This window comes from Camelina sativa, chromosome 2 (genome assembly GCF_030686135.1).
Source record: "Camelina sativa cultivar CO46 ecotype springtype chromosome 2, ASM3068613v1".
In the NCBI taxonomy this organism is placed as follows: Eukaryota; Viridiplantae; Streptophyta; class Magnoliopsida; order Brassicales; family Brassicaceae; genus Camelina; species Camelina sativa.
The window spans coordinates 18,670,702-18,689,081 of NC_141881.1; the positions used below are offsets into that span (position 1 = coordinate 18,670,702).

The 18,380-nt window shown below is 41.1% G+C and overlaps 1 protein-coding gene, 1 non-coding gene and 1 pseudogene across 2 annotated transcripts; 1 reads left to right on the forward strand and 2 right to left on the reverse strand.

The window, feature by feature from the left end:
• Positions 1-217: 217 nt before the first annotated feature.
• On the forward strand, positions 218-324 carry LOC147948831 (small nucleolar RNA R71). Its single transcript, XR_015585892.1, has one exon. It is a non-coding gene; the product is annotated as a small nucleolar RNA R71 (small nucleolar RNA).
• A 369-nt stretch (positions 325-693) lies between these two features.
• On the reverse strand, positions 694-4,101 carry LOC147948832 (uncharacterized). The gene is made up of 2 exons (XM_087468792.1): positions 3,552-4,101; positions 694-878 (listed from the first exon to the last, which is right to left on the reverse strand). The coding sequence occupies exons 1-2, from the start codon at positions 4,099-4,101 to the stop codon at positions 694-696; spliced, it is 735 nt and encodes a 244-aa protein (XP_087324918.1).
• Positions 4,102-9,567: 5,466 nt separating this feature from the next.
• LOC147948833 (uncharacterized) lies at positions 9,568-12,799 on the reverse strand (annotated as a pseudogene).
• Positions 12,800-18,380: the final 5,581 nt, after the last annotated feature.

The following is an 18,380-nucleotide window of genomic DNA, read 5'->3' on the forward strand; positions in this document are numbered from 1 at the left end:
CTCCTTGCGGTGATGCTCATTCATATCAGAATGATCTCTTGTAGTTCGATCATAATCCTCCCTATAGTTACCATCACTTTGAGCAAGATTATCCACCAAAGTCATACCAATATCAACATCTTGGCCAAGAAAGTTTCCATTACTTGCTGTGTCAAGCAACATCCTTATCTTTGGTAGCACTCCTCTATACAATGTGCTAAGAAGAGACTCCTTGGAGAAACCATGATGAGGACATTGCATAGTATAGCCCTTGAATCTCTCCCATGTTTCACAAAAACTCTCATTTCCCTTTTGTGCAAAGCTTGATATCTCATTTCTCAACCTTTCTGTTCTTGTAGTTGAGAAGAACTTGGAGAGGAAGGCTCTCTTGCATTGATCCCACGAAGTGATGGATCCCAATGGTAGGTTCTTCTCCCATGTCCTAGCTCTATCTCCAAGAGAAAACGGAAAGAGGCGGAGTTTGAATGCATCGTCCGAGATACCATTGATTTTAACTGTTCCACACATCATGTCAAACTGATCCAAGTGGTCAAGAGGGTCTTCCATAGGCAGACCATGGAACTTTGAGCTTTGCACCATGTTGATAAGACTGGACTTGATTTCGTAGTTGTTGTTCTCAACAGCTGGTGCTCTGATTCCTTGGCGGTTCCCATGAATGTTCGGTTGATCAAAGGCTCCAATGACTCGAGGTTGTCATGGAGGATGGATAGGAGCTTGGTTTTGGTTGGGCTGCTCATTTCCATTATGAGCAGCGGCTGGAGGAGGGTTGTTCTCCATGGCTTGGCGGGCTAAACGGCGGTTCTCTCGTTCAAGTAAGTTAATGTCGTCCACAGGCTGAAACAAGTTGGCTAGGCCGTGGCTTCTCAAGTTCATACAACCTGAAAATCAAAGACAACCCACCAATCCAATCCAAGTAACAAACAGTGCAAAGTAAATGAATAGTCTCAAGCAAAGTTAAAATCCTAATGGTCAATTCAAAAGCAAACGGGCAACGGCGCCAAATTGATGTAGTAACTTTCAGTATCAATTATTTATCATTCCACAATTTGCAATCAACCAACACACCAAGAATACACAAAATGCTTAATCTACTCTTAATCAAGTATAAGGTTCTTTGTCACAATCTTAACTAACAAAATGACTCAAATAAAGTAAACAAGACCAAGCAAACTCAAGGCAAACAAACTCAAATAGCAAATATACTGAAAATCAAAAATTAACAAGAGAACCTTTGGCAAGGTAATTGACTTGGGAGATAGCTAATCAATCCTAGATGTCTAAGTAACAATCTAGAACAATCCTATGGTTAGAAAAATAATGCAAATCAATTCATTTCCATGATAGAGATCCTATGCTAGTCAAATGATAATCAACAATTTCCAAAGGTAATAAAAAGACAAGCAAGCATTAAGAACAAGTTCAAACTCCACTAAGCACCCTAATCATCAATTTCCATTGGCTAGGAATGCAAAGCTCTTAAAAAGTTTGGTTCAGGAATTTCATCAAACACCTTATGGGCATGGAAATCCTAAAGTCTAGATTTAAGCTTGATCAAGGCTATCTAGCAATATTATCACTAATCAATATAGGAAATGCATAAAATAAACCCTAGACATCAAAGATCAATCATCTATCTCCCTAATCTACCAAGCCCAAAGTTCTTAAGAGATCTACTCACTAATCATCATGATCACACAAAGGAAAGAGGTTTGTCTTTGTGAAATCATAATAAAAGCTTGTAGATTAAGAGATTTGAAAGGCAAATTGCTATTAAAACTGGAAATCCACCAAGAATCCAACAAAACCAAGTATGGAAATGCTTAAGAACCCTAGGTGGCTACTTAACAAAAACTAATCCAAGAGATAAATGATAAGATAAGAGATAAGTCTCCACAATTAGGGTTCGAGTATTTATAGGAAAACATAAACTAAACCGGAACAAACCGGATTAAAATTAAACAATTCAGAGAAAACCGGAACAAACCGGGTTTTGGTCTCAAAAAGGCACACGATCGACCACTTGATCGACCATTTGGTCGATTGGTTCTCTTACATGATCGACCATTTGGTCGATCGGTCGGACGATCGCTTGAAGTCCCGAAGTCTCGATCCGCGAAGTCCGAAGTCTCGATTGCGTCTCGATCGACCATTTGGTCGATTGCTCGATCGATTGTCTAAGTCTCCGAATTTTCGCTCAGGTCCAGCTTGTGTCTCGATCGACCATTTGGTCGATCGCATTGGTCGATCGGCTTGTCCTGTGTCATGTCCGAAGGATCCGATAGAGTCTTGATCGACCATTTGGTCGATCGGTTGCTCGATTGTTTGAAGTCCGCGAATCCGGAATGTGTTGATCGACCAAATGGTCGATTGGCTGGTCGATTGCATGCCCTTCTTGCCTTCATTTCCATTTCCTTGCAAATCCTTGACTTATTTGGCTCCAAAGAACACTTTCCTTGCATATCTCCATTCCAATACCTGAAATACCAACTTGATGCACAATGCAGCCTAAACAACCTAAATGCTCATGAATATGCACAAAACAATGAAGAATTAAGCTTTAAAAACTCATAAAAACACAAGATATCATTCTCCGTTTTTAATTTATCTTTCTTCTATATTATTCACAATCCTTAACTTTATCGTGAATTATACAGTACCATTTTAGCAAATGTGATCTATATTTGGATAATTTTAGATACGTATCCATGTGGATATGTGGACATGTGGACATGTGGATATGTAAAATTGGACATGTAAAATGATTTAGAGGGCACATATAATTTAGACTGATCGAAACGGTACAATGTATTTGGATGTACTATGAATCGTTACGAGACAATGCAATTTGATAAAATGTAACAATGGATCATCCACCAATAAGTCGGATAAAAGTGTTGTCCATGTGGATTGCTTTTGGTGGTCACGGTTAGTCAATAAGAGAAATGATTATATTGCAGTCCATATGAATAGATTCTATTTAAAGCATTCGATAATAATTAGGATTGTGTACACGATCGTATTCTTTTGGGTTCTCATTGGATGGATTTATGGGGGAACGTAGTCCTACTATAAATTGTAATTCAGATTAGAACGTTTAGTAACAATATAAACATGGCTTAGAATGTGTAATTTTTTGCTAATCTAATGCTGTCCACAAGTAGGTATCCATATGGATGGAACGAGACCAGTAATTCTACATAGAAGGCAAGAGATTAGCATTGTAACGTTTCATAACTCAAAAGTGAGCCTAATATTGCCGCAGACTTAAAGGCACAATAGTTTGCAATAAAAAAGGGAGAGCAAGTAAGAGACTGGTTAAGAAGGTGAAATTAAATTACTCCTTGCTCTCAAAACATAACTTTCTGGAGAAGGTGAAACAGCATGTAATTGGATTGGTGCAAGTAGAAATGTTGTTTTTGTCCTATCTGGTTGCGTCTTGAACACCTATTAACTCTGACAGTGCCAGTCGAAGGATTCATGGAAAAAGAAGAGTAGAAGTTAATACATGATCACTCGAATGAGAAACAGTAGAATAAATAGATAAAACTTACCGGATGGAATGCTAGTCTTGATAGGCCTACCAGTTGGCCGCCGGGACTTTGGTGGGAGTAGGTCCCTCCTAACAAATTCATCGGCCATAGCAATATCATTGGGATGAACTTCAGGGTTGATTACTCCTGCGTAAGTGGCTGCCCATGTAGTAGTCTTATAGTACTCGTCTACTAGTGTTGTTGGTGGAATGCCTTGGTAGTTGGCAGCAAGCATTGCGTGTCCACAAGGGATCTTAAGTCGGTCGTATTGCTTGCAAGTGCATTTGTTCAAATCCAGAAGGACATGCTGTTTCCCGGTGAACCCTCCCACAATTTCATAATAAAAGCTTTCAACAGTTGCTATCTTGTTTCCCCTTACTTGTGACCAAATTTTTGCCATTTCTTTATCAACCTCCGGAGTTACCAACCCCTTGTGTGTCGCAGACTTTTTCCTCCTTGCACTGAACCAGCGTGTTAACATAGCCCTAATAAACTTAAGCAACTCCACTATTGGTGACGCCCTACACTTCCATAATGCTTTGTTCAACGATTCACCTATGTTGCTAGTCATCAGATTGTAACGGTCTCCCAGAAATTTGCGCGTGACCAATGAGCAGTGCCGATTTTCTCAAGCCATTTAGCACATTCGATGTTTTTTCCTCTAATTTGTCCACAAATCATCCGGAAAGAGTCAGCTGTGTAGGCATATGCAGCATTAGTGACCAGTTTGGCAAGACCTTAGTTGTGAAATTTGGCATTGACATTCCTCGCCAAGTGGACAATACAAGCGCCATGATGAGCACGTGGAAAAACCCTCTTCTTAGCAACGTAAATGGACTGACATCTGTCAGAAATGATGGTGAGGGTATTGCTGTCTGCGATTATGCGTTCAAGCTTCTCAAAGAACCAAGTTCACGAATCATCATTCTCGCTATCTACAACAGCAAACGCTAGAGGGAATACTTGAAAGTTACCGTCTTGGCCACTTGCTGTGAACAACACTCCTTTGTACTTACCAGTTAGATGCGTCCTGTCCACAACAAGAACACGTCTCAGCTTACTGAAGCCTTCAATGGATGCACCAAACGCCAAGAACATGTACAAGAACCTTTCAGTACCATCTTCCTCGATTTCTGTTTTGATATCTGTTACAGTACCGGGATTTGCGAGCTTCAAAAGATGAAAATATTCAGCCAAACAAGTCTTGTGTAGCTTTTTCTGGAGCCCTACGACACTTACTGTATGATGCTGAAACCTTAAGGTCCATTGGTACTGGTGATTTAGATGGATCGGCAAATTTTGATGGGAAGGATGGACTGTACTGTAATTAGTTGGTTTAGAAGGGGAAGATTATTTTTTTAGTTTCTATCCCTTTTTGCAGCAGTTGTTTTTTTCGCTATAGTTGTTTGAAATTTTTTGGAAAGTATTGTAAATCAGCAGTAGGGGCAGTATGTGAAATGTTTTAGCAGTAGGGGAAAGTTTCTTCTGTAAGGGAAGGTTACATCCGTTTTGTCAGTTAGTGTGGTTATTGTTGATTTAGCGAGTAGGAAATGTTGGAGTGGCGGCGGCTGTGACCATATTGTAGAGATGAAAAACCTAATTGTTATTGTAGGGTTCACATATGTAGACAATAACATGGACAGTGAGTAATTCTGTCCAAGTATATTTCCTTGTCCATCCTGGTCGGGATTTTGATGTGTGTACAGGGGTCATTAAATGTTGTCCATCATCTGCCTTTTTCTTTGTATATAACTTAAATATAATTTAAACCTTAATTATTAATTAATAGATGGAATCCTAAGCGTATACAGTAAACCCTAATAGAGGAAGTAGGTGGCAGCTTTCAGCAGTAGGGGAAGGTTTCATCTGTAGGGGAAGGTTACATCTGTTTTGTCCGTTAGTGTGCATTTATTGTTGACTAAACGAGGAGGAAATGTTGTAGTGGTTTTTGACTTTGACCATATTTTAGATATGAAAAACGTAATGGTTATTGGATGGACAGGAAGTAAGATGGACAAGAAGTAAGATAGACAATAAGATGGACAGGAAGTAATTTTGTCCAAGTATACTTCATTGTCCATCCTGTTCGGGATTTTGATGTGTGTACAGGGGATATTAAATGATGACCATCATCTGCCTTTTTTTGTATATAACGTTAATAAAATTTAAACCTTCAGTACTGATTAGTAGATTGTATCCGAAATGTTGTTAGTAAACCCTAAACTGCATTACAAATAAACCCTAAACCGCGTTACCCCTTAAACCTTAAACCTTAAACCCTAAACCCTAAACCCTAAACCCTAAACCCTAAACCCTAAACTCTAAACCCTGGACTCTAAACTCCAAACTCCAAACTCTAAACTCTAAGCCCTAAACTCTAAACCCTGAACTCCCAACTCCAAACTATAAACTCTAAACCTTAAACCCTAAACCCTAAACCCTAAACCCTAAACCCTAAACCCTAAACCCTAAACCCTAAACCCTAAACCCTAAACTCTAAAACCTGAACTCTAAACTCCAAACTCCAAACTCTAAACTCTAAGCCCTAAACTCTAAACCCTAAACTCCCAACTCCAAACTATAAACTCTAAACTCTAAACTCTAAACCCTAAACTCCAAACTCTAAACCCTAAACTCTGAACCCGAAGATCCCGTAGCACATACGACGTTTACGTATCTTGTAGATCCCCCACATCTATGACCTTTGTAGATGTTCTATTGATACATAGTTCTAAAAAATGTTCTGAGTATAGGAGATGACTAGTTGGTCATTATTTGGTATCCACATGGATTAGTCATAATAGAATCTAAGTGGACATGTCCACGTGGATATGTATGACTGAAAATTTAAACTGTTAAACTTTTGGGGGTATTTAATTTAAACTGTTAAACTTTTGGGGGTATTTTGGGAGTTTTAATTTGTAGCCCCTCATTCTATGTATGCCTATCTATATAAACCTATGTTGTATCGGTTAGGAAAAAGTTGAAAATGGTTCCGACATACAAAATTGTTTGTGAGAACTGCTCGCATGGTAAATGCGGTCATGGTCGAATACGACGAAGACATTTCCCTCGTCCTCACAGTGCTCGGACACGTATCATTGACCGCCGACCAGCTGAGGAACCAGTGACGGAACCTCTTGTTCGACTGAATCCTGAGGTTTGTTGTTGTTGTTTTCAGACTTTGTTCTGTTTAGTTTTAATTTAGTAGATCTCTTAGATTTGGTGATTGTATTTGTTAGCGGGCATTTTCAATTTTGTTAGATATGCGTAATGGACTAGTTATCTGTCCGATTTGCTGTTTTTTTGGTTTGTGTAGACTTTATTTTGCGTATATGTTAGATCTGTTAGATATGCTGAATCTACTTGTTGTCTGGTTTATTACAGTTTCGTCCACGTGAAGATCTTTACCTCCCACCCCCAATTCTGGCGAAAATAGTGAGTTTCGTAGCTCAGGATGGCATCAGGCATTTAGGCAACTGGCTTGTCGCAGGGCGTGCAGGTAGAGTAGCTATTCACTCTTTGGAAACACTATCCTCTGTTAGGCTCGATCGCCATTATGATTTTGTTAAATGGTCAAGATCCGAATTTGTCTACTATGACTTTTTTGGGATGTGTTTATACGCTAGGAATCCTTATGCTATGTATGTGAAAAGTTTATTCTTAGCTTTCCAATGCTGTGATTTGAAAGAGGCCATTGCAGTGGTGAGTACCATTAAACATGTGTACCCAGTGGCTGAGTTGTTATGGATATGGTTGAAGAGCTGTGAAGGGATGTTGGATATGGTTTTCTACTGGAACTACAAGAATAAGTCTCGATTTGGTGATATTGATAGGCTGCCTGACTCTCTAATGTACCACATCCACAAGATCCGGCCTAAGCGATGGGGGACTTTTTCAAATACTTGGTACTTTGAAGATGTGCCAATGTGTGGTTCTGAACATCAGGCGCTGCAGGAATTCAGTGGGGAGAGGTGTATTGATTGTATCTTCTTCTTCCTATCTAGAGATATAATGCTATTGTCTTAGGATTGTAAGCAATAATGCTTAGTAATTGACAATTATGTGTGTCGAACGGTTGTAAGCTTTATTGTTTAGTTCACCAATTTTTTGGGTTTCTCTTTATTGAACCACCTTTAAAGTTTGTGCCATGAATTGACAGCAATAATGCTTAAAGTGGTGTTTTGTATTTTGCATTATAATTGGCCGAAAGTACTGAAATTAAATGTCTTTTTATGATGTGCTAAGTCCTTGATTCCTGTCCTGGCAAATATGAATATATTATGAAATTCATATGTATTGATATCCACAATCTAGTAGTGGGTAAAACACTAATTGAGAATGTGGGAGGGAAGCTGTTTCCGTAGATGTAATAGTGTAAAGGTCACGTGGATGGGTGTTGGTGATGATCAAAGGGTTTGGTATCCACGTGGATGCTGTCAACACAATTCAGCAACCGCTTTCCACATGAGTTCTTATGAGGATACAAGTTTTTAATGGTAAGGTAAGTTGTAATGGATGTAATAGATATTCATTAGGCATACTGACATAAAAATTATAATTGTAAACAGAAATCCATTACGCATATTATATAGTAAAAGGAGTTTGTAATGTGGATAAATATTACATTAGATAAAAATAGAAATAGAAATAGGAGTATAGGTGGTGCTACTAAGCGTTGAAATTAACTCCAAGTTTGTCCCAGTCGATAGGAGGAGGAACAACACACTGATCTGCATCGCCTTGCGCCACCTCTAGCATCTCCTCTAGCCTCTTGTACTCTGCCTCCATGTCGAGAAGTTCTCCTCCCAAAATTTGATTAAGTTGGGCTATTTGAGCATTGATTAGGTCCACTTTATGGACGAGGGCAGTAGCGTCTTCCTTCTTCTGATGATGATCTTTCAGCATATGAAGAATTGCAGTGAAGCGCTCGGTTGTCTCCTTTTCAGTCATGACTCGCGTCTTCTGAAAAGCTTCCTTCAGGGCGTCCAGTGTTTTGTCTTCCCAGTCGAAATCGGATGAGCGAGAAGGTCGTTTACCGGAACTCCCTCCGTCCATGGTTCTTTGCCCTGTTGCTTCGGCTCCACAGTCTGCCAAGTGTTTTGCACATTTTCTGGAAGTCTCCCCGGCCATAGACGCAATGTTTGAAGAAGAAGAAGATGAAGTAGACTGAGACGAGATTTATTGGATATTTATAGGTGGTATGATTGAAGAGAGGAAAACGATACATCGAATGTAGGTAGAGAAATCGAAAGGGTACAATGATCGAAAAGGCACAATTAATTTAGACTGTTAGCGACGGTACAATGTATTTGGATGTACAATGAATCGTTACGAGACAATGAAAAGTGATAAATCGTAACAATGGATAATTCAACAATAAGTCGCTAACAAGTGTTATCCATGTGGATAGTTTTTTGTGGATACAGTTATTCTATACGAAATTGATAATATTTCTGTCCATGTGGATAGAATCTATTTAAATCATTCAATAATAATAAGGATTGTGTCCATGGTCGTATTCTTTTGGGTTCTTAGATTGGGGTATCCTTAAGGATGGACAAATGTAGGAACGTAGTCCGCATATAGATTGTAATTCGGATTAGAACGTTTAGTAAGAGTATAAGCAGGGCTTAGAATGTGTATTGTTGGGCTAATCTAATGATGTCCACAAATAGGTATCCATATAGATGGTACGAGACAAGTAATATTTTTAAAAACGCAAAAGAGATATGTAGTGGAACGTTTCATAACTAATAACGTTTACAATAACCGCCTGAAGTAAGCCATATGATTATGACCAAAATATTTCAAAAGTAACCCTAATATTACCGACGCCACTAATCCAGCATTTACCTAGAAGGGACCAAAAAATTGCTACTCAGCACACACCTAACTCATAGCGTTTACCGGAGTCTTAAAGGCACAATAGTTGTCAATGAAAAGAGAGAACAAGTAAGAAACTGGTTAAGAAGGCGAAAAAAAATTACTCCTTGCCCTCAAAACATAACTTTCTTCACCAAAAGATGCAACACCATCAAATAGGATTGGTACACGTGGAAATGTTGAGTCCTATCTGCTTGCATCTTGAACACCTATTAACTTTGACAGTGCCCGTTGTAGGTTTCTGAAATCAATCAGACTACAAGTTAATACATGATCACTCGAATGAGAGACGGATATTCTATTGTCGAATATATAGATTAAGCTTACCGGATATTCACCAACAGATGGAATTCTAGACTTGGTAGGCCTACCAGATGGCCGGCGGGACTTTGGTGGGATTAGGTCCCTCCTAACAACTTCATCGGCCATACCAATATCATTGGTATGAACTTCAGGGTTGATTTCTCCAGCGTAAGTAGCTGCCCATGTAGAAGTCTTATAGTACTTGTCTACAAGTGTTGTTGGAGGAATACCTTGGTGGTTGGCAGCCAGCATCGCGTGTTCACATGGGATCTTAACTCGGTCGTAATGTTTGCAAGTGCATTTTTTCAAATCCAGAAGGACATGGTGCTTCCCGTTGAACAACCCCACAATTTCATAACTCCAACTTGTCACAGTTGCAACCTTGTTTCCGTTTACGATTGACATATTTTTTGTCAATTGTTTATCAACCTCCGGAGTTACCACCCCGTTGTGTGTAGCAGACTTTTTCCTCCTTGCACTGAACCAGCGTGTTAACATAGCCCTAATAAACTTAAGCAACTCCACTATTGGTGACGCCCTACCCTTCCATAATGCTTTGTTCAACGATTCAGCTATATTGCTAGTCATCAGATTGTAACGGTCCCCTGAAAATATGCGCGTGACCAATGAGCAGTGCCGATTTTATCAAGCCATTTAGCACATTCGATGTTTTTTCCTCTAATTTGTCCATAAATCGTCCGGAAAGAGCCAACTGTGTAGGCATATGCAGCATTAGTGACTAGTTTGGCAAGACCTTTGTTGTGGAATTTGGCATTCACATTCCTTGCCAAGTGGACAATACAAGCGCCATGATGAGCACGTGGAAAAACCCTATTCTTAGCAACGTAAATGGACTGACATCTGTCAGAAATGATGGTGAGGGTATTGCTATCTGCGATTATGCGTTCAAGTTTCTCAAAGAACCAAGTCCACGAATCATCATTCTCGCTATCTACAACAGCAAACGCAAGAGGGAATACTTGTAAGTTACCGTCTTAGCCACTTGCTGTCAACAACACTCCTTTGTACTTACCAGTTAGATGCGTCCCGTCCACAACAAGAACACGTCTCAGCTTACTGAAGCCTTGAATGGATGCACCAAACGCCAAAAACGTGTATAAGAACCTTTCAGTACCATCTTCCTCGATTTCTGTTTTGATATCTGTTACAGTATCGGGATTTGCGAGCTTCAAAAGATGCAAATATTCAGCCAGTTGATCATACAAATCTTCATTAGAGCCAAACAAATCGTCTGTAGCTTTTGCCATAGCCCTACGACACTTACTGTATGATGCTGAAACCTTAAGGTCCTCAAGGACCAATTGCTGCAGGTCCATTGGTACTGGTGATTTAGATGGATCGCTAAATTGTGCATTGAAGACAGCAGCAATAACTCGAGACGTCGCCTTCTTCATGTAATTGCACCTTGTTTCAACTGGGCATGTGTGTTCCAAACATGCTTTACGTATCTCATAGTATCCATTGCTCAGTTCTTTAGCCATAATCCTCCTGTCGCATTTCACACAAGTACACTTAAGAACAAAGTAGTCTCGCTTCGTCCGGGTTTGTTTAAAATCAAACTGTTTCTTAATTGCATATATGGCTAAACCTATCTAGCAATCTTCTTTGTTGGCGAATTTTTTGCCCTGGTATATGCCTTTGTCATCGTCATCAATGTGAAGATCAGGAATCACATCCCTCTCATATTCTATGTCATCAAATAGAGGAGGAATATGAAACTCCTCGTCATCAACATCAGCTAACCTCCTTTTTGGTTTAGCTGGAATCTGTACCTGTCCACTATTATGTGTCCACGCGGTCACAGTACTTTGGACAGGTTCACTAACTGCTGGGTCACCACTCTGACCGAAACCCCCACCAGAATCCATACCAAATTTCTCATCTTTTGGTAAGGATGTCCCACCGTTGACGAGAACCCTATGGTCGAAGCAGTCATTGGTGGTGAACATAATTTCTACAGGATTTGCACGACCAAAATGATCTCCCACAAAGTTCCCCCAAAATTCTCAATCATAACCTGTAGGAGTAAGAATCTCCTGAGTTGGTCCTTCTTCTTCTTCTGCGTCTGCTTCTTCTTCAGAACTATGACCACAATCTTCAACATTACCCTCAGCCTCGTTGCGAATATTGTGATTCCAGTCTTCAACATCACAACCTCTTCCCCAATACTTTGACTCTATTTCATCAACCTCAGCCAGTAGCGATGGATCAACCTGGGTGGTAGGAATTGTGGGGATTGTTGATTTGGAACCAACAGTTCCTTCCAGTTCAACATTAACATCAATTTAAGTGTTACTGGTAACAAAACTACACTTACCACGCTTCCCACTTTTACCGATACTACAACCAGCTGAAGTTCCGGCAGACACACGCTTCCCACTCTTACTATTAGTAACACCAATCTTAAAATTTTCCTCCATTTCAGAAAGACCAGCGACGACATAATCCAGTTGGCTACCAAGAACGGCATTAAGTAATGGTGACAACTCATCATCGCTTGATCCAAAACTACACCAGGTGACTTAGCGGAGAGAGGAATGACACGAACAGAAACAAAATCCTCTCTATCCCCTGTATTTAACTCATCTGTGATTGGAACTCTGTTTGTAGACTCTTGGAAGTTGACAAACATATTTAAATGACGGTTCTCACGAAACAATTGCTTGAAGTAGTCTAAGCCAACATTGGTAGTAACCAGTACAGGAGGAGTTCTCTCAGCCGTGGTGAAAAGCATGCTGTTAGGAGGAGAGAAACTGAAACAAGCCTTCTTCTTCCTTACGGCGAATTCGAGTTTTACAGCATCCTCAAGTTCAGCTAATGTAACATTGTCGGAGAGGGGAACGACCCTCGATACGAGAAACTTATCCACCTCAAACCTCCAAACGCCATCCACCGAAGAAGCCCACTCACCGCATAGGAAAATACAATGTCCAACCTGCAACCAAGAACAGTTAATTCAATGTAATTGCAATCCACAGAAAAGAAACAAAACCAAAGATGGAATACACAGAAAACAACCAAAAAAACATTAAGTCAATAAAACTTACCAGGGCCGCCATGTCTCCCTTATCCACTAAAACCCTACTCCTTCCTGTCTCCTTTATCCACACAAGATTTAACCTTTATATATGTAAGACTTAGACAGGTGTAAGTCATACAGCCACAGGATCAAAAAATTTTAGTTAGAAATGGAAGGAAGAGATTATTTTGCTCTAACAATTTTGGTTAGAAGATATAGTTTGGTTAGAATGAGTTGAGGGGTATAATTGTATAAAATTGAAGGAAGGAAGGGAAAAAGTGCCTTGTGGACAACAAGTGTGCTAGGATGCAATAAAATGTTGGAAAAGTGTGCTAGGGTGCAATTATTCCTCTAGGGAATGAGATTTACTACTATTTGATTTTGATTGTTTTTCCTTGCTGAGATGACATTTATATGCTTTGGTGCTTTCTTGAATATATTGAATTTCCTATTGCAGTTATAATTTTAAATATCAACTAGATTTGGACTCGCACGTACGTGCGGGATTGATTTCATAAATTAAGTTTATTATGAGGTCTGAAATATATTATATATGTGCCAGATTTTTTTTATATATAAACTATGTTTGTATACAGTTTGAAATTATTTTGAAAATATTAGTTTGTAAAATGTATTCAATATATTTGGAAGTACTATATGACAAATCAATCTATATGTAAAACAATTATAAAAATAGTTTCATACTCCATAGTTGAGAGTACTGCTTTTTGATAGGTAATATATAATTAGAAGGTATAACATTTATAACTGAAACTAAGATCGGTTCTTTACATTTATTTTGTGAATGTTAGGTTGAAATAATAGCGGTTTCACCAAGAAATTTGGATTGATGTGATAGGGGATCCAGATCAAATAAGAACCAAATTAATGATCACTACAAGAAAATGAGGTACTAATAGCGAGTGAAAAACGCTATCTTAATAATACGACAGCGTTAATAGAAATGCTATAAGATCGCCCGCGACGAAAAGTCTAGCACTTTATATAGCGGTTTTTGTAATTGCTATTAAAATATTTGATAATATACCATTTACTGATATGCCATCTTTATATAAATACTAGGTTTTGAACCCACGCTACGCGTAGGTTTATTTGATATATTTTGGTGAAAATTATATATTGAAAAGACCGACCTTTTTTTAAAAAATAAAAAATAAAAAATAATAATATAATATAATAAATAAACTAACAACTAGTGGTCCCATACCCACTAGCCACCTAACTACAATCACAACCAACAGCAGAATAACCAAAAACCAATCAATATCCAATAATAATCCAATAAAATAATATAACCAATAACATCAACAATATCCAGTACTAATTCCAATCCTAACCAATGTTTCCAAACAACATAAACCAATGAACCAGCAATCCTAAGCAACATTCTAGGACTCAACTCTAGCAACCTAACAGAAGCCAGACAACCAAGCGAACCACTAGAACATCCTCCTCTTCATTGCCTTGATTCCACGATCACACTTTGCCTTTACCTGCACCACAAACACATATTGCAATGCATGAATATTTTATAAACACTCAGTAAGGCAATCTTCCCATCTACTGGGCTATACACACAAGCAATAGAGTATCAATAACCATCACACAGTAATCAACAAATGGAAAATAACAAACCATGACTTAGAATCGACCGATGCCACACATGCATCGACCGATGCCAATGGGGAAGCATCGATCGACACAGAAGCTGTATCGACCGATGCAAGATATGCATCGATCGACGCAACGTCGAGCACCGTGATTTCCCCGAAGCTTCTCGCCGGATCTTTGTTCCTACAACCACAAAACTCGATCCCAAGCCACAAGAAAGCTTCCTAACGTCCATAGCAACGATCTAACAAGTCTAACATCACACAACACAGAGATTAAAGAGTCCTCTAGCTTAGATAAGCCATGGTCATGCACTTACCTTTGCCACAGAAGAATCTAAACCTCAAATAAACAAGAACAAGCCTCTAGGAAGCTCCTACAACGATCCTAGCTACAGATCTCACCAAGAAACGCCTCAAATCTCCAGAAATCACCAAGAACTTTCAAGAACTCTTTCTCCCTTCTCTTTTATCTCAAAAACGGCCACACACGTCTAATGAGACAAAAGGAACGACCCTAAGGGTTTTCTTTTCTCTTTCGCCCAAAACGCAGCGTTTGACTTAAGTCAAAACGCAGAGAATTGAGCCAGCATTGACCGATGCTCCAACTGCATCGATCGATGCACATCCCAAACCGGGATTCTGGTTCATGGATGTTACAATTCTCCCCCACCAAACTAGATTCGTCCTCGAATCTCGAACAACCATCAGCCAAGGACTCCCGTGCAACCGTCTCCATGGCCCGCACTCTTCCGACTAATCCACAGAAGGTCACCTCTAGGCGATAGACTCACGCTCCAGGCGTCATTTGCTCTCGACTTTTGGACTTTCCTTTACTCATAGGCCTAGACCTTGAGTTTTTATTGGCTCCTCATCAGACCTAAGTCTGCATGCCAAATGTTGGCTCCTCATCGGGCCTAAGCCCGCATGCCATAATATATGAGGAAAAATCCAAACTCGTCTCTCGGGTTGCCACCCAACAGCGCGCCCCCGGATCGTCATCCGAAGTCGATATACCAACCATACTTCCAAGCCACAAAGTCTCAGAATATGGCAGTACTAGGAGAACCTAAGTCCCCCAAGAGTCGCAAGCAAACAATTCTGAACACGTCTGAGTCCTATCCCTATCCAGGTTTCCTTCCCGTGACTCGCGTAAAAACATCTCAATGTCCTGCCAGCCACATATCCCCTCACTGGAATACCTCACGACCACACAAGGATCATATACACGCCACAAGGGCCGCCACAAAGGCCAAACAAAATGTCCTAAAGAGGACCGCCACCAAGGCCAAACAAATGTCCTAAAGAGGACCGCCACCAAGGCCAAACAAATGTCCTAAAGAGGACCGCCACCAAAGCCAAACAAATGTCCTAAAGAGGACCGCCACCAAGGCCAAACAATTGTCCTAAAGAGGACCGTCACAAAGACACTCTGGCTAAAAAGCCCGTCACAAAGACCATCTATCCCGAAGGACCGTCATAAAGACACTCTGGCTAAACAGCCTGTCACAAAGACCATCTGTCCCGAAGGACCGTCACAAAGACCATCTGTCCCGAAGGACCATCACAAAGACACTCTGGCTAAACAGCCCGCCACAAAGGCCACGTAATTGGCTAAACAGCCCGCCACAAAGGCCACACACGGCTAAACAACCTGCCACAAAGGCCACACAATGTCTAAAAAGACCGCCACACATGGGCACACTGACTCGAAAGTCCGCCACTAAGGCCACACACAAGCCCTTCCCAGGCTCTCCACCGCTAAAATGGACAAATTCCAACTCCCGAAAAACTTTCCATATATAGCACTTTCCATTTTTGGAACTTCCCAATTTTGGAAACTTCTAATTCAGGAAACTTTCCTCCAAAACCCCGCCTCACGGAAACTTTGTACCCCGAACACCACCTCATCTTGTTACTGAGTCGCACAACCAACCACCCCAAGCGACCGAGTAACAAGAGAGATGGGCTGGAATACTCCATTCCCGCTTCAGCCACAGATTACAGATGGGACCAGGCTAAACAAGCTCAAGTCGCGGCTTGCTTTTCATACCACTTCTTGAACCTTGCCTTCATCTTTGCCTCAGGCTCCCAAGTCTGCTCCTCAACACCATCACAGTCCCACAGGACTCTCATCAAAGGAATCTTCTTCTTCCGAAGTTCCTTGATCCTCCTCTCGAGAACCCTCACTGGTCTCGCTTCCACTGTCATGTTAGGCTGAAGATCCTCAGGAATCTTAGCCAACACCTGCTCACCCTCACGGAGACACTTCCGCAACATAGACACATGGAAAACCTTATGGAATGCATGCATCACCTCAGGTAACTCCAGTCTATATGCCACTGGTCCAACCCGCTCAATCACTCTGAATGGACCCATATACCTCGGACTCAACTTAGTCTCTGACAATGACCTGTTCGGACCCCGCAACATGGCCATCTTAAGGTACACTCTGTCTCCTACCTGAAACTCAAGATCTCTCCTCCTCCTATCAGCATAACTCCTCTGCCTATCCTGAGCCTCCTTCATGTTCAGCTTGAGAACCCGAATCTTCTCTGAGGTTTCCTTAACAAAAATAGCACCAAACATGCTCCTCTCCCCCACCTGAGTCCAGCATAATGGTGTACGACATGGCCTCCCATACAAAGCCTCATAAGGAGCCATCTTAATACTCGCCTGATAACTGTTGTTGTAAGCAAACTCTACCAGGTTCAGGTGATCTGCCCAATGGCCACCCCAATCCAACACACACATCCTCAGCAAATCCTCCAGCGTCTGGATCATCCTCTCTGACTGTCCATCAGTATGGGGATGATAAGCTGTACTCATATGCACCTTAGTGCCCATCTCTGCCTGAAATGCCTTCCAGAACACCGAAGTGAACTTAGAATCCCTATCAGACACAATGCTCGCTGGCACCCCGTGCAATCTGTCTATCTCCCTCACATACTTCTTAGCCAAGACCGCTGCTCCATCAGTCTTCTTAATGGCCAGAAAATGTGCTGACTTAGTCAACCAGTCCACAATGACCCAAATAACATCAAAATTCTGTGACACTGGCAATCCTACCACAAAATCCATAGTGATCATATCCCACTTCCACTCAGGAATGGGTAAACTCTTCAGTAAACCGCCAGGAACCTGATGCTCAGCCTTCACTAGCTGACACACACGCACCTCGAAACCCAACTAGCCACATCCTTCTTCATCCCGACCCAATGATTGTACCTCTTGAGGTCATGGTACATCTGAGTCGCTCCAGGATGAATGAATAACTTGCTCGCATGAGCGTCTCTCAGAATCTCCTGCCTCAACTCCTCATCCTTGGGCACACAAACCCGACCGTGCACCAAGATAGTGCCATTATCTGAGACCTGATACTCTAAATCCACATCCTTAGAGGCATTCACCAGCCCCAAATCCTTCTCCTGAGCCAACCGCACCCTACTAAGAAGATCTGCTCTATCTAATGCTTCCAAACCCAACGGTTCCTGTGAAACAGCACACAAGCTCAACGCACTGATCTCCCCTACCAGAGACTCCATCTCCTGCTCCTGAGCCAAAGCTACCCTCTTCCAACTCAGAGCATCTGCAACCGTGTTAACCTTACCAGGATGATAGGCTATCTCCAAATCATAATCTGCCACCAGCTCCATCCATCGCCTCTGTCTCAAATTCAACTCAGGCTAAGTGAATATATACTTCAGGCTCTTATGATCTGTAAACACCTGTACCTTTGCACCATAAAGATAAGATCTCCAAATCTTCAGGGCAAAAACTACAGCACCCATCTCCAAATCATGAGTAGGATAGTTGCCTTCATGCACCCGCAACTGCCGCGAAGCATAGGCAATCACCTTCCCATGCTGCATCAGAACACACCCCAGACCAACTCTAGATGCATCTGTATAAACCACATAGGGTTCTCCCTGCTCAGGCAAAGCCAACATTGGCGCAGTAGTCAACATCTCCTTCAGGCTTGCAAAGCCT